The following is a 27,958-nucleotide window of genomic DNA, read 5'->3' as shown; positions in this document are numbered from 1 at the left end:
TTAAAAAATATCGCAAAAACACTAAATATGGCAATATCAGTTTTCCAATATCATGCGGCCCTAATCAGTAGTGTAATTCTCTTCTGTTCAATAAATATACCATTGTTTCCTCCTAATAACAGTACAGTACGCCTCCATTCAACACTGAATGCTAAATTTAAAACAACTCATGATGTCACATTTATTAAATGAATATGAACTAAATGCCATTTGCTTCTGTTTATATAAAGTCTTCTGAATAAACAACCAAAAAAACTGAAGACGTCCACAGTCACTGCAAAAAAACAGCTGGAAGAAACAAGCAATGAGCATGGGGGTGCATGTTGTTACACTATGTGGAGTAAGCTGTCACAATGAAAGTTACAAGTAATTACGCTTCTGAGCTAACTGTAAACAGCAGCGCTTATTCCAGACAAAACAGTATATTTATTATATTATATATATTTATTATTATTATTATTTGTTTTTTATCTAATAATAATGACCATGTACAGCTGAAGTCAGACTTATTAGCCCCCCTGTATATTTATTTCCCCAATCTCGGTTTAACAGAAAGAAGTTTTTTAACACATTTAATAACTAATTTCTAATAAATTGTTTTTTTTATCTTTGCCATGATGACAGTTCATAATATTTGACTAGATTTTTTTTAAGACAGTCGCTTTTTTTTTTATTGCAAAAATAAAAAACATTACAACAGTACAACAGTACAGTACGACAAATACAGATACAAAACTGAAAGAAGTATGGTACAATCAATAGGAATATAACTTGTTTTTTCAAGAGACTAGTATTCAGCTTAAAGTGACATTTAAAAGCTTAACTAGGTTAAATAGGCAAGTTAGGGTATAGGCAAGTCTATGGTTTGTTTTGTTGAGGTGAATAATATTGACCTTAGAATGTTTTTTTGTTGTTGCTTTTTAAAATACGGCTTTTATTTTAGTCGAAATAAACAACTTACACCAGAAGAAAAAAAATATTATAGAAAGTACTGTACAAATTCCTTGCTCTATTAAACATTAAAAAACACAGGAGGGATATTTTTGACATCAACTGTATAGCCTATGGTACAAATTATGTGTAAAATTACTTATGTAACAAACTTTTTTGTATAGTTGTTTCTATTTATGTGCGTATCAAATATGTGCGTATCAAATATACATTATATATATATAATACAAACACAAGCGCTCACACACACATGTCAAAACAAGGTTAATTTGGATGCGATCATTTTGGACGCCAAGCAACTATTACATCACGTCTTATTTTGATTTAGATACAGTGTTTTGATAATTGCTCTAACTTCCCCTGAACTCAAAATGTGCATTTTCAAACCTTTAAGCGCCACCTACCAGATCCAAAGGCTTTGGCGATGAGCCACGTCAAACTGCAGGATATCTTGGCCCTGCTGAAGTCATAGTGATCCATAGATTTGATGGAGGGCACGATGAAGGTCCTCCTGCTCTCCTTGATCTCTGCGGCATCTCCCATCTTGACGTCCACGCGCGGCTGCATCATTTCCCGCGGGACTATGAGCTCAGAGACGACATTCCCATGATCAAATATGATCTGGAAAATAACGGATCCGGTAACTCTCCTCTCAAACACTAATTAGGCTACACGAGTGGAAAAACGAACCCCCGAGCACAGGATTCAATATCCAAAAAGCAAATCCAGGCGACTGCGGTAACGTTAGTTCTCATCCGTTTCCCGGCATATTATCCTCAAGTTGGTGTCGATGCCAAAAATCAATATCTCATGTGTGACACGAGCGCCATGATGAGGGATGTCACGCTGAATGGCGAGGAGAGGCGATCGATGAGCTGACCGTTTGGTGTCATGATTTCTTCCGCTTCTTCAACTTTTGTTAACTGTCCTTCCTAAAATCTCTCCCTCTCCCTGCGGTCCGCCTGCCGCACTGGCCTGGAAAAAAGGAGAGGGAAGAGTGCGCATGCGCGAAACGCCCAGACGCAGACAAGCACTGCTGGCAGAGACAGATTCACACAGCTGTCAAATAAAATAAAACGACGTTCTGTACACCTCTCGTCTACTACACACACACACACTACGGTTCAATTAGTTGATGTTAGTTAACGCAATTAGTAACACGAACAAACAATGAACAATACATTTACTACAGTTAACGTCATGTTAGTTAACGTTAGTTGATGAAAATACAGTTGTTCATGTGAACTCACGGTGCATTGAATGAGCATGAACGTGGATGCTAATCATGCAACAGTAAATAAATGGTGAACTATGATTAATAAATGCATTGTTCATCATTAGTTTGTTTGTAAATACATTAACTAATGAAACAATTGTAAAGTGTGACCATGTATGTCGACAACATCTCTACCTATAGTTCTTTAAACATTATTACCTGTGCTGTGTTTAAAATATATATAATTTTTATATTGCTAAATTATTTGGCTTTAACTTGCGGAAAGCGTTAAAGGGTTTGCTCACCCCAAAATGCAAATTATGCTATTCATTTCTTGCCCTCATGTCATTCCATGTCCTGAGACCTTTGTGCATCTTCGAAACACAAATTAAGATATTTTAGTTGAAATCTGAGAGCTCTCTTTTCCTCCATAGACAACAACATTCTCGACTTCACATCTTCAAAACAGATCATATTAATTTAATGGTTTAATCTGAATATGAGGAGTTCAGGTGCAAAAAAAACTTTAAGTGCAACCGTCTGCAATTTCCATCAAAAATTTGCAGCCTCCTGTTTATGTTTGTATGTGATATTTCACTTTAAAGACAAAGAAAATGACTTATTCCTTGCCATAAAAGTGATATTACTGAACATACACACAGGAGCCTGATAAAAAAAAATAATTTTAGAGGAAAATTTTAGATGGCATTTAGAGGTTTTTGCACCTAAACTCCTCATATTATAATGCTACGAGAATATTTTTGTGCGCACATAAAACAGAAATCATGAACTATTTTTAATGAGGTGATACATTAGAGGTGTGCTTTCTTAAATGCACAATATACTGACATTGAGGAGAAGAAACGGTTATATTGTATATAAGAATATAATATGAATATTGTTTTGTATTGTATGTTTTGATGGGGATTTTTAATATTTTTCTTGACGTAGAGCTTCTTGTGACCATAGGGAAGAGAGCTCTCAGATTTCACCTGAAAAATTTTTAATTTGTGTTCTGAAGATGAATAAAGGTTTCCGGAAATTGGAACAACACAAGGGTGAGGAATTAATACCTTACTTTTCATTTTTGCATGAAACATTCATTCAAACATTTGCACAATTAAATAATACTTTTTTTTTTTTTACTCCAGTCAGTCTCAAATGTAATAAAAAAAAAAGGTCAGATCCTGCACATTTATTTAAAACATTCATTCTTGACATACAAACATTTCCACAATTTGTGAAAATCAGTTTAACAATAGTAACATCTAAATAAAGTGGAACAGATTTACAATCTATTACTTTGTTAAAATAGTTGGGTTAAAAATACAGCAACATATAACCCAACTATAAGTTATTATAGCACCTTCCTAAGTGTTATTTTTAACCCAATGCATTGGGTTATTTTGATTAACTGTTATTTTTTCCATTCTGGTATTACTATTGCTACTATTACTGAATTACTATAACTATTACTATTATATTGAAAATGCTTTATTTCCATTTCATTTTAGTTCCAGAAACTTTTGTTAAAACAAATCAAGAATCAAAATCAATGAAGAACAAAGGGGAGACAGTTATAAACTGTGCAAGCAGAAAATCATGTGCAGAATATGGAGCTCTGTTTGCTGTAGAGGCTGTTCAGCAGCTGCAGAAGGCTTCACTCAGTGTCCACAATGTACAATACATTTTAACAACATCCAAACGCATTAAAACGCTTCTAAAAGATGATCTCGGATGGTAAAACAGATATAAAAACCACGACGCAGAGGTCATTTGTTAAAAATAACAACAAAATTGCACAAAACACAAAAACAACATTATGCACGTTTAATACAGCTGTTTTGTGTCAGTTAAATCAGTTGTTGAAATTCAAATTTTTAACCCAACTGATGGGGTTATTAAATAAATACCCAAAATAAAGGTTAAAAATAACCCAACAAAGCACCAAATATTTACCTCAACTGGTTGAGTTATTAACAAATACCTAATAAAGGTTAAAAAAACAACAACAACAAAGCACCAAATATTTAACTCAACTGCTTGAGTTATTAATAAATACCTAATAAAGGTTAAAAATAACCCAACAAAGCACCAAATATGTTTAACTCAAGCATTGGGTTAAATAAATAACTCATTGTTTTTTAGAGTGTATGTTACTTGCTGTACTGTTACTGTGGTGATATTATTTACCTCTTCTTTGAAGTGGTTTAAATTTAATTGTTTACTTATTTGTTCTAATAATACTAGCAATGAATGTTATAAATTTGGTGCTTCTCAGTGATTCTGTTCACCCATATTCACTCTGATTTTAGCTTAAACCTTCATTCTTGAATCACACAAACACTCACTCGCTTTCTTTCTACTTGCTCCTTTCTATATCAGGGGAATGATCCGCCTAATGCAAACATATTTCACAATTTTTACAACTATTGTCAAAACTGTACAAGTTCTAGTTCAATTAATCAGAGATTTAATGTATTATTTATATTTCTCTTTTTTTTAAATAATCATATTGTACACTAGCATTAAGCCACTTGTTGCCATCATTTACAGCATTTGTGGTATAAAAATAACAATGTCATGCTTTCAGTCATGATTATATTCATTACTAGACAACACAACACCTGATAAATAATTGATCCACTTCAGAGAGGTGGAATATATGGTTAAATAACCTTGATTTTTGATCACAAAGCATTTTATGGAAACAAAAATGTTAGTATTGATATTAAGCCAACTATTTATAGCCTATGTCAGGGGTGTCCAAACTCTGTCCTGGAGGGCTGGTGTCCTGCTGAGTTAAGCTACAACTTGCTTTAACACACCTGCCAGGAAATGTCAAGTACAGTATATCTGAGCTTGATAAACTGGTTCAGGTGTATGTGATTAGAGCTAAACTCTCTAGGACACCGGACCTCCAGGACTGAGTTTGGACACCCCTGGCCTATGTGATAAGCATGCTTTTGTTTGAGTTTAAATGAGAAGGCAGAAAGAAAGAGTATTTAAAAAACCTATGATGACTAATAATTTGGGTTGTTTAAAAAAAAGTCATAAGCATTGAGATTGATAACATGGAGTCTTAACTTTGACCTTTAAATAGAGTTTTTTTTTTTTTTTATCTGTGCAATGGTGATGCAGGTTGTGTGTGTTAGCAGGAGTCATGGATCTTTCTCTCCCTCAAACAGGAAGAGGTGTGACCTCTGACTATCAGCTCTGGAGAATAGCTGTAATTATTGCCTTCAACCACATACACAAGCCTTTCATCACACAAACACACGCTCACACAAGCTTTTTATGTGTGAGAGAGCAAGCCAGTTTTAAAGCAGAGAGAGAGAGAGAGAGAGAGAGAGAAAGAGAGAGAGAGAGAGAGAGAGAGAGAGAGAGAGAGAGAGAGAGAGAGAGTTTTTTCCACCCAGATGTGACTGAATCTCTCCTGCTAAATTTAGCCATATTGGCTGCTGTTACTCACTGCTCAAGCTTCTGACCCAGCTGAATGACATCACGCCCGTCAGCTCTTTATGTGCGTTGAATCATGACGATTTTGTCCAAAAATAGTAATTTACTAATTCATTATTTCAGTTTCCAATGGTCACCTGTTTGCGTCTTTCCATTTCACAAAATCTGGGCCAACTGTACTGTCCACACAGAGAAATGTTGTGAGATGTCGCCATCCAGCGGACACCGGAAAACAACCTGCTGCAGTTGGATTGAGGGATTTCGCTCATAATTTAACCCTTGTGCACTGTTTAAATTTACTACCCTTTTGTTATTTTCAGGATAACAACATCCACTGAATTAAACTGCTGTAATTATGCATCAGATAAATAAATATTATATATATATATATATATATATATATATATATATATATATATATATATATATATATATATATATATATATATATATATATAATGTGAATATATATAATATCAGCCCTGATCAAAAGTACTAAATTGTTTGGAAAATTATATGATTTTAACTCTTTATTTGGCAAATTCACAAATAATTTCACTGATTTGGTGAAAAGAAATCACACAAAATGACGTATTTTCAATATAAAAAGTCATTGTGGACTTGATTTTTAAAAACTTTGGAGTCTTGGACATGTCAACAATTAGTAACAACATTGGCTTTAATGCATTGTTGGATTTACATTTTTTTTCTCCCTGATTTACTGTTGGTGGCTGTTTTTGCCCTGTTGACTTACATTATAATCACCTTTGATGGCGCATAAATACACAGTCTTTATTTTTATTATTCCAACAGTAAAAACTGACAAATTTGACCTCTTTCAGGGAAAACCACCAACAATCAAAAACGCATGATCATATGTTGTCATGGTTTTGTAATAAAAAAGATGTGTCAATAATGAAAGTCATCAGGGCAAAAACAGCCACCAACAGTAAGTTAGGGAGAATAAAATGAAAATGAATTTAAAAAAAAACAATGCATCAAAGGCAATTATGTTACACAGGTCCAAGACTTTGATAAAAGATTTTTTTAAATAATAATAATAATTTATGAGTTTATGATTTGCTGGATCAGTTGGTGGTTCATTCTACTGTGGCGACCCCAGGTTTATAAGGGGACTAAGCCGAAAAGAAAATGAATGAATGAAATTTCTGAATTTGGCAATTAAAGAGTTAAAATCCTATAATTTTCTCAACAATTTAATAGTTTTGATCAGGACTGAGGTTTATTAACAGATTAATGCAAAAAAAAAAATGTATCTGATGCATATTTACAGCAGTTTAATTCAGTGTATGTTTTCATCCCGAACATAACAAAAGGGTAGTAAATTTGCTCAGAGTGTATTGTTGAGTTTTCTTTTAAAAAAAAAAAAAAAAATTAAAGCATTTTCTCAAAATGTGTCAAAATAAGATTTGTCACCTTAAATCATTCTGCTAGCTGAAACACAGAGAAAGTTATGGCTAAATTAAGACTCAAAATCACCCCAGAGTGGATAAAAACATCCCCAACAGTACATAAGGGTTAAGAAAAAATATTTAAAGCATCTTCGGGGTGGAAGAACCTTTCAAAATATGTGATATGTATGGTGACTAAAAAGGCCCAGCTCTTCTGGTTTGTGGTGTGAAAAAATAACCCCCGGTTTCACAAAGAAGGTTTAAGGCTAGTCAAGGTTAAATTGCAAGTTTGAGCTGTTTCAACTTAAAATAACTTGATGTCTTAAAATACGTCAGTGTGATATTTGTCTCCAGGTGCACACCAGTAATATATTTTCCTAAGGCCATTTTTTTTTAAATGTGTCTTAAATAGCCTAATTTAACTATGGCCTATAGTCCTGGCTTAATCTAAGCTCTGTTTGTGAAACTGAGCCTGGGAGTGGCAAACACAGTGGAAGCCAGCTAGTGAAGTGCTGTGCAGGTAAACCATAGGGCCATGGTCTCAGCTCAGAGTGGGTTGGGTTGCGTAGGACACATTGGATACATTGGATGGCATGGATACATTGGTGCCGTAACCCGGATGGGAGTGAGGTTTAGGGGAGTGTACTAGCGGAGGCCAGCTAGTGAAGTGCTGTGCAGGTAAACCTCACTCCTCTGACTTCTAAAGGTGCTAGCAATAGACACTAGAGGCCATGGTCTTTAGCCTGCTTGTTAGAACAACCAACTTCCATGCAAAAAGTTCCTGGTGTAAAACTGGTGGAGTTACATATACATATAAATAACGTTGGATTCAGAATTATGAACCCCTCTCTTGAATTTTTTTTTTCTTTCTTGTGCTTCTTTTTTTTCTTTTTCTTTTTTAATATTTCCCAAATGATGTTTAACAGAGCAAGGAAATTTTCACAGTATGTCTTTTCTTCTGGAGAAAGTTGTTTTATTATGGCTAGAATAAAAGCAGTTTTTTAAAAGAATTATTAAAAAAAACATTTTAAAGTTAACAATATCAGCCCCTTTAAGCTTTATATTTTTTCAATTGTCTACAGAACATAGCATTGTTATACCATGACTTGCCTAATTACCCTAATAAGCCTTTAAATGTCACTTTAAGCTGTATAGAAGTGTCTTGAAAAATATAAAAAAAAAAATAACAGTGAAATATTTTTTACTGTCATCATGGCAAAGATAAAATTAATCAATTATTAGAAATGAGTTATTAAAACTATTATGCTTAGAAATGAGTTGAAAAAAATCTGTTAAACAGAAATTCGGGGGAAAAAATTGGGCTAATAATTCTGACTTCAACTATATATATATATATATATATATATATATATATATATATATATATATATATATATATATATATATATATATATATATATATATATATATATATACACACACACGCCCCAATTTCCCAATTTGACCAACAGAGGGTGCTGCTGCGCTACAGGTAGCTATCAGTGCTGACTACTAAAAACAACATAACTTGGAATAATTTAGGTTTACCACAGTTATGGAATGTGCCCAGCCTACAGAAACAATGTAAGTAATGGTGTGCTGATGTTGTACTTGCCAAATAAGCAATTGCTGTTTTAACTAAGTGTTTTATAATGGTAAACACCATTTCCACAGGACAAAAGTCACAAGTTGAATGTTCCATATCTGCTTTTTTATCAAATTTTTTTTTACAGCTCTTGAAGAAGTGCATTATTAGCGCATTGTCATAAGTAATAGTAACTTTTATGGAAGTAAAATAGCTGAACGGTAGCAAATTGACATTTTGTTTTCTTTAAAATTATTGCTTGAAACATTTGAGGAAAATAGGCTGCTGTTTTAGACACGAGGAACTGAAAATGGAACTATAATAAAAGACAATGTTATTGGATTTAAGGTAGACACATTGTCACACACTATTCAATGTAAGCTAAAATAATATAAAGCTTGATCAAGGTACCCCTGTCAGATAATGCCTTTCATTCGACAGTACATGGGTAGGGTTAGATTTATGGTTAGGTTTAGGTTCGGGTTGGGATTAATCAGGAAACAAAATCAGAGATAGGTTCGTAGCCAGGGGGGTTTGGGTGATTCGGAAGACCCATTCCTCACTGACAAAGGTCCAGAATTTGTCCATCATAAATAGTGAAAATAAGCCATCGAAAAAGGCTTTAGGGCCAAGCAGCTACAGTTTTAATTGAAAACTTTTAACAGATTCTATTTTTTTTCTAATGATATATGATTTAATAAATTTGTCTTTCATAAATATGCATCTTTTTCACATTTTTTAAATTCAGAATCTTAAGGAAATATTTTGGTACATCAAAAAGTGTAGTTATGATGACACCCAACAAGCTAACTCAGCTAAAAATAGAACTATAAAATATTTAAATATCATAATTAAATAGAAAAAAGGGGATGTATAACTGCAAAAAGGTTCACTTTGAGAATAAAAGAACCCCCCTTTTCACCAGGCTTGCTACGAGTGGTGTACTAAGTGGTGTACTAGCAGTACTAACACCAGACTGTTTTGCATACAGTTTTTAAAATTCTTATAAGAAAAAACGTATAAGCCTACAGTATATGGACACACAAAAACAAAACATATTTTATTTCATATGGGAAATTTCATTGATATGTCACATATACAAACATTTACTCTAGCAATATTTGGCATTCTGGCTTAAAGGCCTAGAAACTAATATTATAAATGGGTCTAAATTTTTCACACATTTAGTTTTTATTAAAATACATTATTACATTTTTTTTAGTTCATTATAAACCTGTATTAATTTATTCATTCATTTTTATTATTGTTTTGTAAATTCTTTTATTCATTTTAATCAAATTGTTATATTTTAATTTAAGCATATTATTATAACTATAAATACATTTTAATAGAATATAATTTTTTCCAATTCCGAGTCCAGCAAATTTTAAATAGGTAATTAAAAGTTGCATAACATAATTAAACACAGAACTGAAATATGCACAGTGCTCAGCATACGTATATGAGTACACCCCATTTTGAAAATGAATATTTTTATCCATTTCTCAGTGAATATGGGTAATATACTGTATATTGGAGCATTTGAACAAAACAGATTTATTAAATATATACATTTATTAAAATAATATTTTAGTCACAGAACATCTTTAAAAATGGATAATACATTTAAATTCATGCAAAATATAGAAAAAAAACTACAACATTTCAACAAAATGTGATGTTGTTGTTTTTTTGGTTTGTTTCTCTATTTTGCTAGATTAGCTCCCCATTTGACTTCAATACTGACTAAACTACTGTATTTGCACAAATCAAATATTGTAAAGAATGCTATAGAAAATATTAATTTAAAAGAGAGATTTGTGGGGGTGTAGACATATATTCTGAGCACTGCTTATTACATCAACAGCAGGAGATTCTCCTGCAATATTATATTTTCATCACTAGATGGAAGCATTTATTTATTTGAATCTAGTCTTTTGATTGAACGTTTTTTCCCTTTCATGATTCCTTCTAGATTAGACTACAAATATTTTATATGTATATAAATAGTGATCATATATTATTAGCACAAGTTTTTAAATTACATATATATGCTGTGAATTTACACAGGCTATTTGAAAAAGGGTAAAAAAAAATGTACCCTGTGATTATAAACTAGGGGAGATCGGAGCTGTAGATAACAAAATACGAGTTGTAACTCAACTCTACAAATCAGGGATAAGATAGGGTTCATGTAACATTTTCAGCTTCCTGCAGGTATCCTAAACAATCACACATGGATATTTTCCAGTCAGTCTTGCAATTTCTCCAAAAGCTACAACAGAAAATTGAATTCTGAGGTAAGAAATTCAAAATAAATAGCAATATAATATTTTGTTCACTACCTCTACCGTTGTGGATGATGTTGTATGAGTTATGTCAGGTCAAACTGTTGTTTCTCTAGTAAGGAATCAACCTCCTGCTAATTTCAAAGAAACACGTGTTTTGAAAGTAAACACTTACACACACATACACATGCATGTGCACGTACAGACATGCACGCACAAACGCACAAGTGCATGCTCAAACACACACAATATGCACGTACACATCCAATATTCACATATATTGTATTGTTGCAGTCATTTATTTACAATAAAACTGTTGTTGTGGCAAATTACTTGTACGCTTAGTTTTTGTACATGTTGTCTACCTATGAAGGTAAATCTGTTGCGAAACTCGAGAGCTTGCAAATGTAAATGTGAGCACTTGTGATAATAATATTTGTATGTGTAGGTTGAAATGTGCACTTACAGCTCTGATGTGAACAGCTGAAATCCTCGATTTGCACACACACACAACAATCCACACACTTGTGTTTTAAATTGGAAGTTGCAGATTAATAGTTGTGTATTTGTTCAACGGACACTGAGAGTGAACTACAGCTCTCAAAAAACTACAAGTCCATACATACCACGCGCATTACACTCGGTCCACGTACACTGATCTGCTATCACAGCTGTGTCTGTTTACCGTTGATTTCCTGGACTATACAATCATTCCACCTCTGTTTGTTACTGCGTCGTTTGTCTATCTTGTCGTCCTTGTTGGTATGTGTTTCTTGAATCCAGTTTATATCTTGTCAAGTTGTCATCCTGAATCTAGTTTAGTATCCTGTCTCAGTCTGAGTCTAGTTCAAGTTTAATCTGTTTGAGTTCCTCGTTTGTTTGTTACTTTGTATTTTGGATTTTTTGTCACTGTTTATGCATAATATTATATTAAAATCTGCACTTGGAGCCGCACCTTTTGTTCCTGTTTGAGCTCGTTAACGTGACAAAGCACTCCGATTTGCATTGAAATATATAGATTTTTCACAAAATCATGACTCCCTGCTCCTTTTCTCTCCATGTATACTACATATGACAGTGGAGTGATTGAAAAGCCAGCCAGGCCCGCATAAACATTCAGGAATGTTTTATGATTGCGAACATCACAACCTTTGATTATTCACATGACGTTCAATTCATAGTGTGCACCATTATCATGCTAAATGCTACCAGCTTCATCCAAACCCCTCCAAAGCCACACATAATGTGCTGCATAATTCATACGAAGATGCCGTCACGCAAACACAACACAGGCAGTGTGCTTCCCACCCCGACAGACCCTTTACCCACCCCAACACAGATGAAGCAGCGCACAAAAGGACAGTTCAGGCCGTGTCTTTTCTGTCTGTCAGTATGTGTGTATGTATGCGGCGCAGTGTGTGCTCTTTGCTCAGAGCTGCCAAAATGCTTCCAGATACGACCCAGCTGACGTCAGTTATGGCGGATACTCCCTCTGTTTGGCCTCAGTCTGTAACTGTACGTTTCTATAAGATCTGCTAACTTTCAACGCTGTTTGATTTAAAGCGTTTGAGGGAAGCTGCTATTGTGGAGAAATTATCACTTTATTTTGATGGTCCGTTTGTTGAATTTAGGTTACATTGCATCTACATGCTAACTAATTCTCATTAGATTTTAAGTAGACTGTTAGGTTGGGAGTAGTGTAAATTGACGTGTACTTGCAAAGTTTCTTATAGTCAGTTAAATGTCTGTTGAAGCAGTATCAAGAGATATTAAGCAGACAGTCTACTAATACGCATATGGACCATCAAAATAAAGTGTTACCGTCAAAATCTTCTATTTCATTTATTTGTCATTCATTTATTTATATTGTGTATAGTGTACAAACCCATATGGAATATATAGCAATATATAACCAATATAGCAATTTGTAGTAAATAGCTACTATTGTGTTTTTGAAGAATGTCTTTGTAACGGAGGCCAGCTAGTGTGTGCTGTGCAGGTAAACCTCACTCCTCTGACCTCTAAAGGTGCTCTAGTGACGGATGCTAGAGTCCATGGTCTTTAGCCTCCTTGGTAGAGCAGCTGACTCCCATGTGGAAGGTTGCCAGTTCGATACCAGCTCGGAACAGGTTGGGTGGTGTAGGACCGGTGGTGTTACATTGGTGCCATGACCCGGATGGAATTGAGGTTTAGGGGGGGTGAGTGTAACGGAGGCCAGCTAGTCAAGTGCTGTGCAGGTAACCCTCACTCCTCTGACCTCTAAAGGTGCTCTAGCGACAGACGCTAAAGGCCATGGTCTTTAGCCTCCTTGGTAGAGCAACCGACTCCCATGCGGAAGGTCGTTGGTTCGATACGAGCTCGGAGCTGGTTGGGTGGTTGGAGCTGGTAGGACCGGCGGGGTTACACATATAGCAAAGTACTTGAATAAATCTGTTGTGGTATTACTAACTAGTAGTCTAAACAACTGGTAACACTAACCTATTAACTACTGGCTTCTTACCTGCGTATTATTAAAATATTGGCTGTGTATTACTTATAAAGTATGACCTTATTGTACATGCCTCATCCATGCCAAAACCTGAACCCACCTACTACCTTACTAACTATTAATGAACAGAAAATGAGTGCTTTAGTGCTCAATAAAAGTCTTAGTTAATGGTTTGTGAATTGCAAGAATTGTACAACCCAGGCTCATTCTGATACGTATCCCTTTATACATTTCAGATCTCACATTTCTCTTGTGATTACCATTCATGCCTGCTGTTCTTGCTTAAATACACCAGAGGCTGCTGTTGACTGACTGAATGACCAACCGACTAATTCCCTAACTCTCCCCTATCCCTAAACCCAACCAATAGTGTTTTCAAAAGCACTGATTGACCAGCGTCCACCCACTTCCCTAAACCCAACCACAGTGTTTTAAAAAGCAATCCAGAAAAAGAAAAGCCCCCTGATTTTTATTACAGTTTCAGATTTTACCACATTCTCACCCTGTTATTTACTTGTTTATTTTCTTTTTTTGGCTTTTGTTTTTGTCTTACCTGCTTTCTCAGAACCGTTCTTCACCAGACTTGAACTCAAACCCTGTTGTCACGGTCAACTCTGATCTGCGTCTTAAGTCTGGCGACGTACATGTTAGCTACCAGACAAACTGGTAACTGTAGGAAAGCTGTTTATATGGAGGTAAGCGGTCAGCTGGTAAGCTGAAACGTATATTGAGCTACATTTTCAGAATGAGCCTTTGTTGGTACAAACCCTTATGGAAAAATGCTTGAGGAATTTATAGGAAGGGTGACGCAGTGGTGCAGTAGGTAGTGCTGTCGCCTCACAGCAGGAAGGTCGCTGGTTCAAGCTTCGGCTGGGTCAGTTGGCATTTCTGTGTGGAGTTTGCATGTTCTCCCTGGATTCGCGTGGGTTTCCTCTGGGTGCTCCGGATTTCCCCACAGTCCAAAGACATGCAGTACAGATGAATTGGGTAGGCTAAATTGTCTATAGTGTATTGAAGATGAATCCAAAGAATCTCGATGAACTCTGGGAATCCTGCAGGAACGCTTTCTTTGCCATTCCAGATGACTTTATTAGTCAGTTATTTGAGTCATTGCAGAGATGTACTGTATGGATGGATGCAGTCCTCCAAGCTCATGGGAGTAATTAACAATTTTAATTATTTTTCCACTGCACCATGACTTTATATTCTATACTGTACAATATTTCTGTTAAGTGACAAGACTTCTTTCTGAGGAAAGTCAGACCTTACTGGCCTAATAATAATTAAAAGTAATTGAAAATCAAAACAAGATCATATTTTATTTTGGTAAAATAAGCGTAATCTAGAGGCCGTTGCCTTTCATATAAGCCACTTCTAATTCCAAATGATCAACTAGAAGTTATTATTTGTTGTTCCTAAAACTTGGATTGGCGACAAGACTTTTGTCAGGTAGTCTATGACTTCTGCTGATATATTGAGTTTTTATGAAGTGAGTTTCTTGCAGCTGACCATTTTGCATCATAAGACGTCAGTATATAGTCAGGAGCTGCTGGAATGACTTTCCTGTATGTGCTTTTTTAACACTCAAAGTACCCAAACTATTGAATAAGCATGAGTAAATTAATATGAAATTTAAATTTTGGACTTTAATACTTGAAAGTATTTTTGTAGAAAATTTTAAGCCTTTTTTTAATTTCACATGTGATCAATTTAATGCATCCTTGCTGAATAAAAGTAATAATACAAAACAATCTTATACAAATATTCTAATAAATATATTTGTTTCTTCTTGTTGTTCTGCAAAACACTTTGATGGGCATTTGATAAAATATGCTGCAAAGTTAAATTAATAATGCAGCGAGCATTAATATTACAAGAAAAACCAGAGCCACACAGTGTGCTGAAAAGTGAGGCAGAAAATAAAGGAAAGGAGGCACAGAGAGCAGCAGACGGGATCACTCTTGTGCTTGGGTCACTGAGGGGTATTTTTAACACACACAGACCTCAAGGCTGTAGTTAGAGGGTGGGTCACACAGGCTTGTGCTTCCCCCACTGCCAGTACAAACCTGTATTTATCGGAATAAAATCCAGAGGGGAGTCTGGACCATATGCCCAAAGTTTATTCTCTCTGTGCAGTGGTGACGCAGAAATCTGGCTCGCTTTCTTAAATGGGAAACTTTTTTAATCCTTATTAAAAAATGGGAGATTCCACCACACTCCACAGTTTTGTTTTATTATTATATTTGCTGAACGTTTCCTGTTAAATGCATATCAAATCTTATAATATGATTTTCACATTGTAGCATAATTGATGTAAATAAAATAAACAAAAAGAAAGAAAGGATAAAAACAAAAGAACAAGAGTGGGTATACATAATTACCATAGAGAAGAGGAGTTTAGTTTTTAGAGTATATTTACAGTTCTGGTTGCTTTTCGACTTGAATGTCCTTCATTCATTAATTCATTCATTCATTCATACATTAATGAATTCAATTTCCTTTGGCTTATTTTCTTTAGTCATCAGGGGTTGCCACAGTGGAATGAACTACCAAATTATCAGCATGTTTCACGCAGCGAATGCTCTTCCAGTTGTAACCCAGTACTGGGAAATGCTTTAAGAGTTTCAAAATTAATTTTTAAATCAGCCTTGAAGTGTGAGATATTAGGCTTCCTCTCTGCCCAATTACACTTGTGTATATGATTCTTGCCTAATAATATCAAAAGATTTCAAATAAAAAGGAGATTCTTATATCTTTTTTAGCAACGTAAAATATGGCATCTCTTTTCTTTATATTAATTCTATAACCACTCCGTATATTAAATAGACGTTCAGCATCAATCCAGAAATATTTAACATCCATATCATACACATCAAAAAACAAAAACAAATGCATAACAGTCTTAATATCCATTCCGTAGAAAATACAAGACTGGGAAAGATCAACTTTATAACTCTTGAACCATACTCCATTGTCCTCTCTATTCTGTAGCTCTCAGTTGAAACACCCAGTATAATTCAACTTGTGCTTTAATATTGCAATACACTTCATATAGGCGTGTTCAGGCTTTTTACTCTCCCATTAAATCTGCCCTCTTTCCAGTATGCAAGTGAGGTAAATATGGTTAAAATTAAGATTAAAATTAAGAACACAAAATAATATATTTTGAGAAATAAAACATGTTGGTTGCTGGGACCCATGAACTCTATAGTATTTTTTTTTTCTACTATGAAAGTCAATGGGTGTCAGAAACCAATATTCTTCAAAATATCTTCTTTTGTATTCAACTGAAAAAAAACTCATAAAGACTTAAAAATGCATGAAGGACAATTAATGAGGTCATTTTCATTTTTGGGGACTACTATATTCTATATACTACTATATACTATAAATTATCTGTAGATTGTGGATAGAAATATATGTACACTGTAAAAAAAATCTATAATAAAAAAAAATTAAAACAACAGCCATGAAATTACAGAAATTTACCGTAAAATAACAGCTGTTGAATTACAGAAATTTACCAGAAATTTTAACTTGAGGAAATTTCTGTAATTTAATATCTGTTATTTTACGGTATATTTAATTTAATTATATTTCTGTTATTTTACTTTTTTTTTTCTGGCCACCCAGCCGCTAGGAATAAAACGTAAAATTACAGATTTTTTTTACAGTGTAAGACTACAATAGGCTTATTCTGAAAACAGAGCCCTATATACATTTTGTCTTTAAAACGAACAGTACCTGGCGGTAGGATGCCGTTCCTTTTCTTGCATTTACCACTGCTTTTCCGCTGTTACCACTTTGTCCAGTGGCTCACCACATAGGTCAGCGGACTTGTGATGCAGAGCGAAGTTGACCGTGATGATGCGGGGATCGAGTTGGGCATAGAACGGTTCCAGAAAGCAGTTAAGACAAAAACAAAAGGCAAAAAAAAAACATAAACAAGTAAATGACAGGGTGAGAATGTGGTAAAATCTGAAAACATGGTAAAAACCAGGCGAGGGCTTTTCTTTTTCTGGATTGCTTTTGAAAACTCTGTTGCTTGGGTTTAGGGAAAGGGGAGGGTTGCCCAGTCGATCGGTCAGTAAGTCAGTCGACAGCAGCCTCTGGTATATTTACCCGATAAGAGCAGGCACAAATGGCACTTGCGAGTAGACTCTGGTAAATTTGTGAAAGCAAAAACTGCAAAGAAACAAAGCTCCTGGGACATATTTTGCTCTCTCCAGAAATGTATATAGAGGTACATAATCAGAATGAGCCTGGGTTGAAGACTACATAACTTTAAAGTCAAAATTTACAATGTTTACTTTGGCAGCGAATGCTGTTATTCTGTAGTTGAACAATAAATCTGTGCAGGTCAATCCACTGAAAAATTTATGTTTGTTTTAATAATCTTCAATCAAAGTCTGACCATTTTGTTTTGTGTTTGGAGTGGCAGGCTTTTCTTTGTTGACGTCAGTTTCAGCCACAATAATCTTAACCATGACCCTTTTACCGTTAGTTTGCTATAAGGGAATGATTTACAGAAAGAAAACCCCACCCACTACTCAATATTCCATTGTAATTGAGAACATCAACATACTGAAATAAAAATCTGCAACAAAAAAAAAAAAATTGAATTTATTATTCTACAAATCCAAATGTGTTACATTACTGGGAATTAAGATGGAAAGATGTTTATTTTTGTCATTGTATATTCCAAACTTATATGCAATTTTTTTCCTGAGGATATTCTGCAGAATACTAACCAAACTTGGGCTTCTGGTGTATGAAAACATTTCTCTTAAATTCTACCTTAATGTCCCACAGAAAAAAAAAAACTACACTGAAACAAGTAAAAATACTTTGTCTTTCATACATTTTCATACATTTTTATATTGAATTAAGTATAAAATTATGGTTTCTGATTTTAAAGCAAACAACAAAGCCCCAAGAAAAAATTAAAAGCACTAATGGGTTTCTCAAAGTAGTTTTCTTTTCGTTAAGCCTTCAGTCGTTTATATTAAAAATATCTGCATTATACCAAAGTGAAAAAAGTGTCTTTATAGTAAACAATATTTGTACTTTGCATGCATTTGGTTTTATTCCTGACCACAATAAATATTCTTGATTTAAATTAAATGAAACTTTAATGTTTGAACCAAAGATAAATTACACTTTGAGAATTTTTTGTTGTTGTTTAAACAAATTACTGTAATTTATTTAAGTTGGTTCAAAGTATAATTTTTTCAGTTTATTCATGCTGCTTTGGAGTGAAAAAAAAGTTGAGAAATATGTGTTTGGGTGATTTATCCATATAAAAATTGTAATTTACTCAATTTAAGAAGTTTAAATCCATATTTTAAGTCATGACGACTTGATATTATTGTCCAGTCAAGCCATTTTCCAGCAGGTAAACAACAACAACAACAAAAAGGTAGTTTCCACTAAAGACTCTTCATATTTTAACACTAAAATGCTCCTTAAATGAAAAAATAAATGAGCTAAACTGAGCCTCTAAAAAGAGAGAATAAGCATTAGATTATGAAGAGAGATGCAGGGTGAGAGAGAATGACATGGACTGTAAGAGAGCGAAAGAGAACATCCCTCAGGAGCTCAGTCGAGTCTTTTTCTGCATGCGTGAACAGTAAATGTATTTTCACTTGCTAATTAAAAGTTCACTTGTGTTTATTTTCATTTGTGCTGCTCCAGTTCTGCTCACACATTTCTATGCGGCCTACATTTTCCTCAAAAATCTCTTTTCTTGTAAACGCTGGGTAAAAAAAGCAGCTATATCGTGACAGACATACACACACAAAAAGACAATGGCAATGGGTCCCATGATTTAACACATGATTTAAAAGTATTACAATCGATCTGATCTTCTGAAATAAGAGTTGAAAAAGATCATTAGCAAGTGCTTTTTAAAAGGGCATTATTTTCTCATGGGCGTACAAGAATAGCTTTAATGTTTAAGTAAAAATTGTCATGCTTGTAAAATTGTAGTAGCTCTATTTTTCCAACATCTACAAATATATTCCATCTGAAAAGGGCTTTTTACTTGTTCCAATTATTCAATTAAAATGAGCTGAAACAACAGAGTTCTTGAGATTTCATTGGGACAACTTAATTTTTTTATGTTCAATCCACATAAATTTGTTAAGTTAACTTAATCGATTTAGGACAACATGAATGAATTGTGTGGAACCCTGCATTTTTTACAGTGTATGCTGAACTAGTTGGCGATTTCTGAAACAGAGACTAAGCTGAAGGAAAATGAATGTTCAATCCACTTACATTCCTTCATGTTGTCCCAACACAAATCGATTGTGTGGAACCCAGCATCTTTTACAATGCTGTAAAAAACACACAGTGTTTCACATAATTTATTTTTGTTGTCCCAGCACAAATCAGTTTAGTCAACTTAATTATTTGTACAAATTTAAGTGGATTTAACATCAAACAGTTAAATTATTCCTAAAATAGCAGATTTTAAATAAGAAGTTTGAACAAGAAGCAAAAGTCATTTTTTCTGTGCACACAGAATTGTTTTTGTGAATTGTATAGGGAAATTACAATAGGTTACAATAGTCTGACGCCAACCATATCCCTAAACCCAAAACCTGACCCACACAGAACATTGTGTACAGTTTTACTTTCTAAAAAAAATACTAGTGATTTATAAGCTTTTTGAAAAATGAGGACATATATGTAACTTGTAATTCCCGTGTTAGACCCATGTCACATACACACACTAACGGAAATGGAAAATATTACAAAGCATCATATGGCCTCTTTAAATTGACAAGCAGCAAATATATATATATATGATAATTATTACTACTTTTTAAACATTTCAGGACCATAGGATCCATTGCAATCCAAATATCTTGGTCAAATTTGGCATATTATTTACTCTCAATGTCTGAACGACCAGCAGTATGCACAGTCATTTAAGAAAAGTGGAGAATTTTGAGAAATTTGGATGATTGTAAGAAACCAAAAGATGAATAGATTCACACGTTTACTCAGCCACAACACTTATCTCTGGCTAACAACTTGACCCACTGAATCACTGTGAAGAGGAAGCTGAACAGATAACATTATTAAGACAACATGCAGCAATGCTATATTTCCCAGCTGGTGCTTAATGATAAGATTAAGATATGACAAAGTCCAACAAAAATGGGCGCCCAGAAGTTGACTCTGGAACTTTTTTTTTCCACAAGAAAATGTATTTTTTAAACGATAACTGCTTTAACAACAGACCTATTTTTAGAACTGAGATTATGTATTTGTTGTATATGTTTGCATTAAAGGCACAGTATGTCATTTTTTTCTTTTTATTAATATAAAAAACCCAACAGAGGCTCATTGTGAAACGTACTCCTGTATACATTTCTAAAGAGTTATGAATTATGTAGCCAGAGTTACATATGCATTTTGTTTTTAAAACAAACACTACAGGGCGGTGTGACGCCTCCGATAGCTTTTGTTTCTTTTCATGCTACCGGCTGAGCGCTTTACTCCATGTGGACAGCTTTTTCCACTGTTACCAGTTTGCCCAGTAGCTCGCCATGTACATCGGTGGACTTGATACCTAGTGTGGAGTTAACCGTGACAACGGGGTTCGAGACTGGTGAAGAAAGAATCCAGAAAAGAGGGAATCACAAAAGGCAAAAAATAAAATAAACAAGTAAATAGCAGTATGAGAATGTGGTAAAAAATCAGGTGGCTGTGAGAGCTTTTCTTTATCTGGACTGCTTTTGAAAACACTGTTGGTTGGGTTTAGGAAAGGGGGTGATTGGGTCAATCAGTGCTTTTGAAAACACTATAGGTTGGGTTTAGGGAAGGGGGTGGGTGGGGGGATATCAGTCAGTTGACAGTAGCCTCTAGTGGATTACGGTGACGACTGCAGGCATGAATGGCACTTGCTAAAGAAATTTGAGATCTGAAAAACGTACACAGTGGCCTCACAAAATCAAAAACTAAAAAAAGCGTACCTCCTGGGACTTATTTTGCAATCTCCAGAAATGTCTATAGGGGTACGTATCAATAATGAAACTGGGTTGAAAACCCCCAGTAGTGTAGTGTATATCATTTGCTGACTTCTGTACTTAAATTATCCCAAATGTTTAAAAGAATTTTCAAATTCTGAGAAATAAATGATTTTATATTAGGCAGCCTTAACTAATATGTACTTACACTGAATATATAATTATGTTATATATATTATAATTATATTATATATTTTTTTTCAATGTACTTATTGTGTAAATGTGTTTACATTTTACTTACGATTGATTAAATGTCTGCATGTAATTACACATGGAGCCAGATCAGTCTCAAAAATATACAAAATGAAATTTATACAACAACAACATAAATACTCTTTACAAAATTCCAATTCGTAAATTCCAAACGCGATTCAAAAATACAAAAATCTAATTCTTAAAATCAAAACACGATTCAAAAGTAAGCAAATATTATTCATAAATACAAAACACGATTTAGAAATACACAAATTCAGTTTATAAATTTTATACACAATTCAAAGATACACAAATCGAATTAATAAATTCAAAACACAATGCAAAAGTACACAAATATAATTTATGAATTCAAAACATGATTCAAAAATACACATATCTAATTCGTAAATTTAAAACACAATTCAATATGCAAATGTAATTTGTAAATTCGAAACACAATAAAAAATATTTAAGTCTAATTTGTAAATTCAAAACACGATAAAAAAAAATACGCAAATATAATTCGTAAATTTAAAACAATATAAAAATACTCAAATCCAATTTGTAAATTTAAAACGCCATTTTTACTTTTTACAATTACAATTGTGCTGTGCATGTATGGATTTTATTTTGTGATTGTATTATTTTTGAGACTGATCTGGCTCCATAATTACATCTTTAATTCATTTCTGTAACTACATCCTTAGTTACACTGTGGACCGTCCCTTACACTTTAACCCACCCTTAAACATATACCACCAAACCTGTTCCTAGCCCTACCCGTATCCCACCTCATGAGCACCAGTAGTTATATGCACATTATGAACGCATTAAGTACATTGTATTTATTTTTTTAATGCAGGCACATAGCGACATAGACTGTGTCTTGTTTCTCCATGCTAATGATGCCACACTCTCGATTTAACTGAAGATTAAAAGAATGCATGTAGTTGTGCTGCCCTTCCATCCTTTCAGTTTCTGAAAAACAAATATCTGACATAGAAGCATGCTTAAGGGCATGTTTAAATCCATCCTTTTTTAATGTAATGCAGGCTTTTTACAAAGAGCCTGTTATTGAAGCATGGGACACCGCCAACCAAATTGAACCAGACAGACAACCCACAAACCTATAACTAAGCATTGTTACTCATTTCACAAAAAAGAGGGCGTTTGGATTGCAGTACTAAAGATACAGCAGTGACAAAAAAGAAATCATGGTTAACTTCATAATGGATCTTATGTTTAAAAACAGTAAAACTCTTATAATGTGACCCCCGTAGACTCAATTATGCCTTGTAAGTCATCAGGGGAAGTTTTTGCACTTTGCATGTGCTTCCTATTTAAACTGAGGAAGTGGGTATGGGCTCAGATTTTTCTAATTGTTTAGGACGTGTTTAGGAAACATTCATTATCATTCCTAACGACTGAGTCTACTGTGCGTTTAAGTGGCACTCGAGTTTAATGAAACTGTTTACTCACACATAAACACGCATCCATTTTGTTGTTAGATCGTGGAGTCAGGACGCAGGGTTTAGGCAGTAAAGCTTGCTAAAAGAGAATGACAAGCAGCTTTGTGTAAACTGGATATGCATCACACCTTAGAAAGAGTCACCATGATGGATTAAAAGAGCCACAACCATGATGACTAACTGAACTGACATGTAATATCAGCTCTTTCCAAACCCTCAGCATCACTTCTGTCCCATTTTCCCCACACTCATATTTTTGACTCATAGTGCAAACTGTGAATCTCAAAGACGACACATTGTTTTTATCATAAGTGTAAGAAATGTTTTTATTACTAAGAGGCTGCACCATTTCATCTGTTATGATTCATTCAAATATGTCTTTATTAAAGGAAAAACATGTAAAGCAGCTCCCAGAGAAATTGAGTACTAAATCACAAAACAGTGGGCGTGGCTTGTTTTTTCTACTGCGAGCTGATTGGCTGTGTTAAAGTAGGCCTTTTATTCAGAAAGTTGAGTGTTTGCAGAGAGTTATTACAACCTAAGAGACTCACCATTTCTGTTTGTTGTCAAAACTGACAGTTGGGGGGTGTGGTTAAATATGCTAGCCAATTCTAAGATATACATAATCTAACATTTTAAAGAGGACCCCCCAAGGGGTGGCCACTTACCATTTACTTATATAAATTCCCAATATTTCAATGAAATAAATAAATCAAATGCACTAAATTATTCTTGGTGCCACTGACGTAGCTGATTTACTGCCTCTCTCCCTCAGCGCTGTTTCAACACTGGTGAAAGCAAACTGACGCATGTACGCAGAAAACCATTCCCGTGCGCCTCACGCACTCCCGTGTGAATCCCAGTTGCTCTACCAAGGAGGCTAAAGACCATGGCCCCTAGCGTCTGTTGCTAGAGCACCTTTAGAGGTCAGAGGATTGAGGTTTACTTGCACAGCACTTACTATCTGGCCTCCGTTACAATCACCCCCTAAACCTCACCTCACGGGTCACGGCACCAATATAACCCCGCCAGTCCTACGACTCCCAATCCGCTCCGAGCCGGTATCGAATCGGCGACCTTCCGCATGGGAGTTAGTCTGTCGCCAGAGCACCTTTACGCCCCATTCACGCGGGGCGTCAGCGTCAACGCTTCCCATTCACTTTGAATGGGTGACGTCAGGCGTTGCCGAACTGCATTGTGGATCCGTTGACGACGCTTCAGAGGTGTTACTTGCTGCAGAAGTTAGGACTTACTCAACTTTTCAAGTGCCAACAGAAGCGTCAGCCAATCAGATCGCTGTATGCAAATACACCTGCTAAACAGTGGCCTGTTGCTGACTGAATTTCATTGGCTGACTCTGCTATGACAATCGCTGTAGCCCCAACATCAGACACGCCTTCAGTCAAGCGTTGACGCTGAAGCCCCGTGTGAATAGGGCGTTAGAGGTCAGAGGAGTGAGATAACAGAAACAAAAATATAACATATAACACTATATATAACCCTGTATATAACACTGAATTCCTACAGAATATAGCACTGAATTCATTATTTTTTGTATGCCACCCCAAAATTTGTTGTGGACTCTTCTGGCCCCCCCCCCTAGAAATTTTTCTAGGGGTGCCACTGCCTTTTATGCATTATAAAAAGTCTTATTTTGGTTATGGGGGTCTCCAACAACAGGCTGATATTCATGCAAGATAAAAAAACACTTTCATTGTCTTATACTATGCATTTATTTTTACCTAATTATCCCAATGATTCGCCTATAATTTGTTCAGTGATTCATTTGTCCTTCCTAGTGAGATGCTAATCTGCGTTGATTGGCCTCATGACCCAATCTGTTGCGATTGGTCATCTGTGTTCAGTGCGAGACAGAGAGAAACGCCCACCATGGCTTAATAACGTTGTTGAAGTAGGCCAGAGTCCATGTAGAGTATATGTGTAACAACAATACGCAGGAGTACTGCTCTATACCTAACCATAAGTAAAAACTACGACAGACATTCAATATTAGGCCCTGTTTGCACTAATTCGTTTTAGTTTTAAAACATTGTTTTAGAACAAAAAAATGATTTACATCCACACTGGTGTTTCTGAAAAGATCTTCATCCACACTGAACCACTGAAAACGCACATTACGTGACCACACACACACTCTGGCATGCGCTGCAGGCAGTCAGCTCTCCAGGTAAGAGCAGTGCACTCTGGACAGTTCATTAAGGATCTTCCGCTGAATTTCATCTGTCTATAGTTGTTAAATGTGATATTAAATTCATCTTGTCTCTATTTAATGACTCTTCGGTCTTTTAAATCTATTATTTGTTCTTAGGTAACTCTATTAATCTATTACTTGTTCTTAGGTCTTGGCTGAGCGGAAAGATAAATTAATATATTGATTTGTCTTATTACGTACACTGATTCTGCACATTGACTGAGTCGCCTTTATTTCCTATATTGTATAAACTTATTGTATGTTTTACTTTTACAATGGTCATTATTGATTATTAAAACTGATATTCAGCAAAAAAACAAAACTGGGTTTGTTTCGTATTTTTACACTGAAAATAAAAGTAGGCAGTTATGTTATAAGCTCCGTTTTGTTATAAATATGTATACAGGGAAGATGACGCTCATATTAATATGTAGCTACATGATGCGTTAACGTTTTTGGTGTCAGTTAGGATAATATCAAAATAAAAATAGGAAGTTCCTTATTTCATGTTTTCATTTTATTGTTAAGTGAAACAATGTAGCCAGCGTGATGTGAATGACATTATAAAGTAAACTGTTTCCTTTGAAGATTTACCCGAAGTGTCCTCAGGAGTTTGTTTTTCTTATCAAACTTGCAAACTTGCTTCTGAACTTACAATGAAAGGATGCAAGACTGAACTTTGTGCACTTAATATTGAGAAAAAGGCCCAATCAGCCTCCATTTAAAAAAAAAAAAAAAGTAAAAAAGCCCACATTAACCATGATGATGATGATTAATATTATTATTATTATTATTATTATTATTATTAAGTAGGATATTGTTTATTTATTTTTTATTTTTTAAAAGTCTACTTTTACAATTTGACACATGCAAACCACTGCTGAAATGTTCTAACCAACAGGCCCATGTCATATGCAGTACAGATTACATTACAGCTAAGTGTCATTACTTTAATGCTTTTTTAAAAATCATACCTCGTTTAAATGTTAGAATGTTCTAAGGCAGCGGTGCTCAATCCTGTTCCTGGAGATCTACCTTCCTGTACAGTTTAGCTCCTACCCTGATCAAACCCACCTGAACCAATTAATTAGGACCTGAAATCCACTTGATAATTACAGACAGGTGTGTTTGAAAAGGGTTGCAACTGAAATCTGCAGGAAGGTAGATCTCCAGGAACAGAATTGGCCACCCCTGTTCTAAGGAAATAGGGCTTTTGGGGTGCGGGGATGGGGGGTAACTGGGAATAAAACAGCCAGCAACTATGCTTCTAACTACAGATCCAGAGGTGTAGTTGCAAGCATACAAGTTTGCGATGCAGTTTGTGAATGTTCGTTGGAACAATGGATTTGCGAAACGCCCAAATCTACTATGTTTGTAACGACGGATCCTGCGACCTTAGTTGGCTAACGATGGTTTTTGGAAACGCACCCCTAATGAGCAAAATAGGTTAACATTTCTCTGATTGGGTTTATATTTGTCCATGTTGAGTGCACATCATGCTGTGTGTGAGTCTGTAAGAGTGGCACGCAGAGCATAATAATATTCACGACACGAGCCATATATGGTCAATCATGAATTTTCTGATTCTATGAGTATTTTATGGAGTAATAAATGAGCTTATTAAACCATTTCTTGAGATTTTTTGAACTTACCACAGACATAAGCCTACTATGTAGATGTCAGAGAACGATTTTACTAATGCAGTATATAACACCTTTATATTTATACATACAAATTCCAACCTTTAAATGGTAGCAGTAGCACTTAAATGCTATAATTTCTATTCTAGAAAAAACCCCATAGTAAACCAATTGCTACACATGATTCTGTTCAATTATACATTTCTCCTACTTTATTTAGGCATTAACAAACCTCAACAATACTGCTAAGATGCTGTTTGTGCGATTGTATTGTGAACGCTCTGCGGAAGACTCAGGTGTGTGACTTTAGTTTGTCCGCGCTCAAATGTCGTGTGTAAAACGCTGAAGCCAGCGGGCAGATCTGCTCTCAATGCAAAGCCACCGTCAGCAGCAAACACCATCGCACATACAGTACACTCACTTACACCCCAATGAAAAGAGTTAACCCGAGCATTCAGTAAATACCACAGCAAATCCTCATCCTCCTGCATGAATGTGTGTGTGTGTGTGTGTATGTTTTCACCACTGATAAAGCCAGCGCTTATGCTTACCTCCTCTCATCCTCAGCATTATTCTTCATACGTTTTTCTTTCTGTATTGAATAGTCAGATGTGTAGGAGTGCTGAGCCAGAATGTGTTTATATGACTGAGTTTGTGCCAGGAAAGGGGAAAATCTGATTCCTGATCAGCACTTTAACTGCGAGATGCTTTTGTGAGTTCGCAAATGAGGATAAACTGAGATGCTTTGAATAATGTGTGCTCCAAAAATAACAGCGTTGCTTGCATCGGCAGGGCGACATTAAAGGAAGCGGACACTGATGCGTACATACATGTGCACATAAGGCAATCGTACACGCATATATAAAGTCACATATGTTGCTCTGGGATGGGCTTCGGGCCTGTTGGCTGTTTTGAGCGGCTTATATAAGCGCAAACTGTCCGCTGTGATTAGGGTCAGTCCACACAGCACAGCTCACACACACAATCGTGTCACTTCCTGTTTG

The 27,958-nt window shown here is 35.1% G+C and overlaps 2 protein-coding genes across 14 annotated transcripts in view; both read right to left on the bottom strand.

The window, feature by feature from the left end:
• The window catches only part of camsap2b (calmodulin regulated spectrin-associated protein family, member 2b), a 112,248-nt gene extending 106,378 nt beyond the window's left edge, over nt 1-5,870 (bottom strand). For 9 of the 13 annotated variants that reach the window (XR_015478870.1, XR_015478873.1, XR_015478871.1 and 6 more), the window contains exon 1: nt 1,356-1,924. Coding sequence is in view for 6 of the 13 variants with exons in the window: in XM_087241280.1 (XP_087097406.1) it covers nt 1,356-1,521 (166 nt within the window). In the remaining 7 variants the exon portion in view is untranslated. Of the gene's footprint in view, nt 1-1,355; nt 1,925-5,639 lie in introns of those variants that run through there. The other 4 variants (XM_087241284.1, XM_087241285.1, XM_087241286.1 and 1 more) reach the window with 2 other exon arrangements.
• The window catches only part of klhl24a (kelch-like family member 24a), an 802,375-nt gene that overhangs the window by 82,269 nt on the left and 692,148 nt on the right, over nt 1-27,958 (bottom strand). The window lies entirely within an intron of this gene.

The sequence above is a fragment of the Danio rerio genome, chromosome 2 (genome assembly GCF_052040795.2).
Source record: "Danio rerio strain M-AB ecotype USA chromosome 2, GRCz13ab, whole genome shotgun sequence".
Classification (NCBI taxonomy): domain Eukaryota; kingdom Metazoa; phylum Chordata; class Actinopteri; order Cypriniformes; family Danionidae; genus Danio; species Danio rerio.
This window is presented reverse-complemented; position numbering and strand designations above follow the sequence as displayed.